Below are 2,082 nucleotides of genomic sequence, written 5' to 3'. Positions count from 1 at the left end.
ATTTTGTGAAATGTTAGTACACTAATGCTAGTATGATAATTCCTTATGTCTGTTGTTTATTTGATTGTGTACTATTTTCTTAGATTATGGCTGGTAGGAATGATCGTGCAATTGCTGATGCTCTTCAAGCATTAGCATAAGCTGTAAGTAACAACTATAGGACTGAAATCGCTCCTAATTGGTTAGAGCGATTTCAACGAAATAATCCACCTACTTTCCAAGGAGGATATGACCCAGATGTTGCGATGAATTGGCTAAGGGAAATCGAAAAGATTTTCAATGCCATGGAGTGTCCTTTCACTCAGAAAGTGAGGTTGGCTACCTTCATGTTGACTGCTGATGCCCATTTTTGGTGGGAAGGAGCACTTCAAAGGATGATTAATGGAGAAATGCAATTGAATTGGGACAACTTCAAGAGGGTTTTTCTTGAGAAGTATTTCCCGGATGATGTAAGAAGCCAGAAGGAAGTTGAATTTCTTGAACTAAAGCAAGGGAATGACACAGTTGCAGAGTATGCTGCAAAATTTGATGCCTTGGTTCGCTACTGTACTCATTACCATGGTGAGGATGGCGAAAGGGCTAAGTGTATTAAGTTCGTGAATGGCCTTCGCCCTGAGATAAAAACAGCAATCAATTATCAAGAAATTTATCACTACCCGACTCTTGTCAACAAGAGTAGAATTTACGACCGTGACAATCGTGCACGTGCTGACTATTACAAGGGAGCTGGAGGTCCTATGCGTACCACAAATTCTAGTGCTTTAGGTAAAAGTAAACCTTACACCAAGTCTACTGGGAATTCAAGTTCTAAGGTGAATAATCAAGATTCGATGCAACGAAAGAGTCAATCTCCAATGGTTGGACAAACATCAAAAGGGGGGAGTGAGGGTTCTGTTCCACGCGATAATTGCTTCAACTGTGGGAAGCCAGGTCATAAGGCATATGAGTGTTGGGTACCAAGAGTGATAACATGTTACAACTGTTACGAGAAGGGACACAAAGCTCGGGAGTGCCCCAAGAATAAGAAAGAAATAACAGAGGTTGAAAGCCTAGAGCCACAGGAAGAGTATTTGCCTTGAGTGGTGTTGAAGCTACTTAATCCACAGATTTCATCCAGGGTATGTGTTTCATCAATGGAACCCCTCTAATCGTTTTATATGACTGGTGCGACTCACTCTTCTATATCACGTGTTTGTCTAAATTACCTATTTTTTTTTCCTTGTCTTTTGAACTAATAGTAGAGACACCCACTAATGGTTCAGTGATCACTTCTGATGTCTGTCCAAAGTGTCCCTTGACTATTGATGGTAGAGAATTCATGGTTGACCTAATTTGTTTGCCTATAAGTTAACTAGTGAAATTAGTAGCTTCCTTGGATTGGCTGAATACTATAGAAAATTCATAGAGGGATTCTCCAAGTTAGCATTACCTTGACAAGTTTGACTACGAAAGGAGTTGTGTTTGTATAGGATAGTAAATGCAAGGATAGTTTACCGGGCCCTTGAGGAAAAGTTGACTAGTACACCTGTTTTAGTATTGCTTGACTTTTGTGGTTTATTGTGATGCTTCTAAAATAAGTTTGAGTGGAGTGTTGATGCAAGAAGGAAAGATAGTGGCTTGTGATTCTAGGCAACTGAAAACTCATCATAGGAATTACCTTACTTAAGATTTTAAGTTAACGGTTGTAATATTTAGAGACATTGCCTATATAATTATAAGCTTGAGGTATTTATTGATCGTTAGAGCCTTAATTATTTGTTGACTGAAAGAGTTAAGTTAAGTTTAAACTTCTAAGAGGACTAATATTTCAAACTTAGTTGTTATTTGAGTAAAGTCATTGTGGTAACCGATATTTTGAGTAGGAAATCTTTATATTTATTTTTCCTTTATGATTAGAAATTCAAATTAGGGATTTAAGTTTGACTTATGAGATTACTCTTAATAGTGTAAAACTAGGTATGACTCGAATACTAAGTGGATCGTTGAAAGAAATTGGAGAAGCATAATTAGTTGATTCATTTGATAACAAGATATGAGATTATAGGATAAGGTGATGGATAAGAATTTGACTTGGGTGTAGAT

At 37.4% G+C, this 2,082-nt stretch overlaps 1 protein-coding gene across 1 annotated transcript; it reads left to right on the top strand.

The window, feature by feature from the left end:
- The first annotated feature begins 245 nt into the window (after window positions 1-245).
- Window positions 246-1,079, top strand: LOC145951921 (uncharacterized). The gene is made up of 2 exons (XM_083064111.1): window positions 246-308; window positions 435-1,079. Exons 1-2 carry the CDS (start codon window positions 246-248, stop codon window positions 1,077-1,079), a joined length of 708 nt encoding a protein of 235 aa, XP_082920237.1.
- Window positions 1,080-2,082: the final 1,003 nt, after the last annotated feature.

The sequence above is a fragment of the Cajanus cajan genome, chromosome 9 (assembly GCF_000230855.2).
Source record: "Cajanus cajan strain Asha chromosome 9, NIPB_CcT2T_4, whole genome shotgun sequence".
In the NCBI taxonomy this organism is placed as follows: Eukaryota; Viridiplantae; Streptophyta; class Magnoliopsida; order Fabales; family Fabaceae; genus Cajanus; species Cajanus cajan.
The sequence above is the reverse complement of the archived record's forward strand: the minus strand, read 5'-3'. Positions and strand labels throughout refer to the sequence as shown.

What these genes read in the sequence shown, in the direction of transcription:
- LOC145951921 (XM_083064111.1), top strand. Translation starts at nt 246, where the DNA reads ATGAATTGGCTAAGGGAAATCGAAAAGATTTTCAATGCCATGGAGTGT. An exon ending in AGTGTCCTTTCACTCAGAAA is followed by an intron (nt 309 to 434) that starts GTGAGGTTGGCT and finishes TTTCTTGAGAAG; the next exon opens with TATTTCCCGGATGATGTAAG.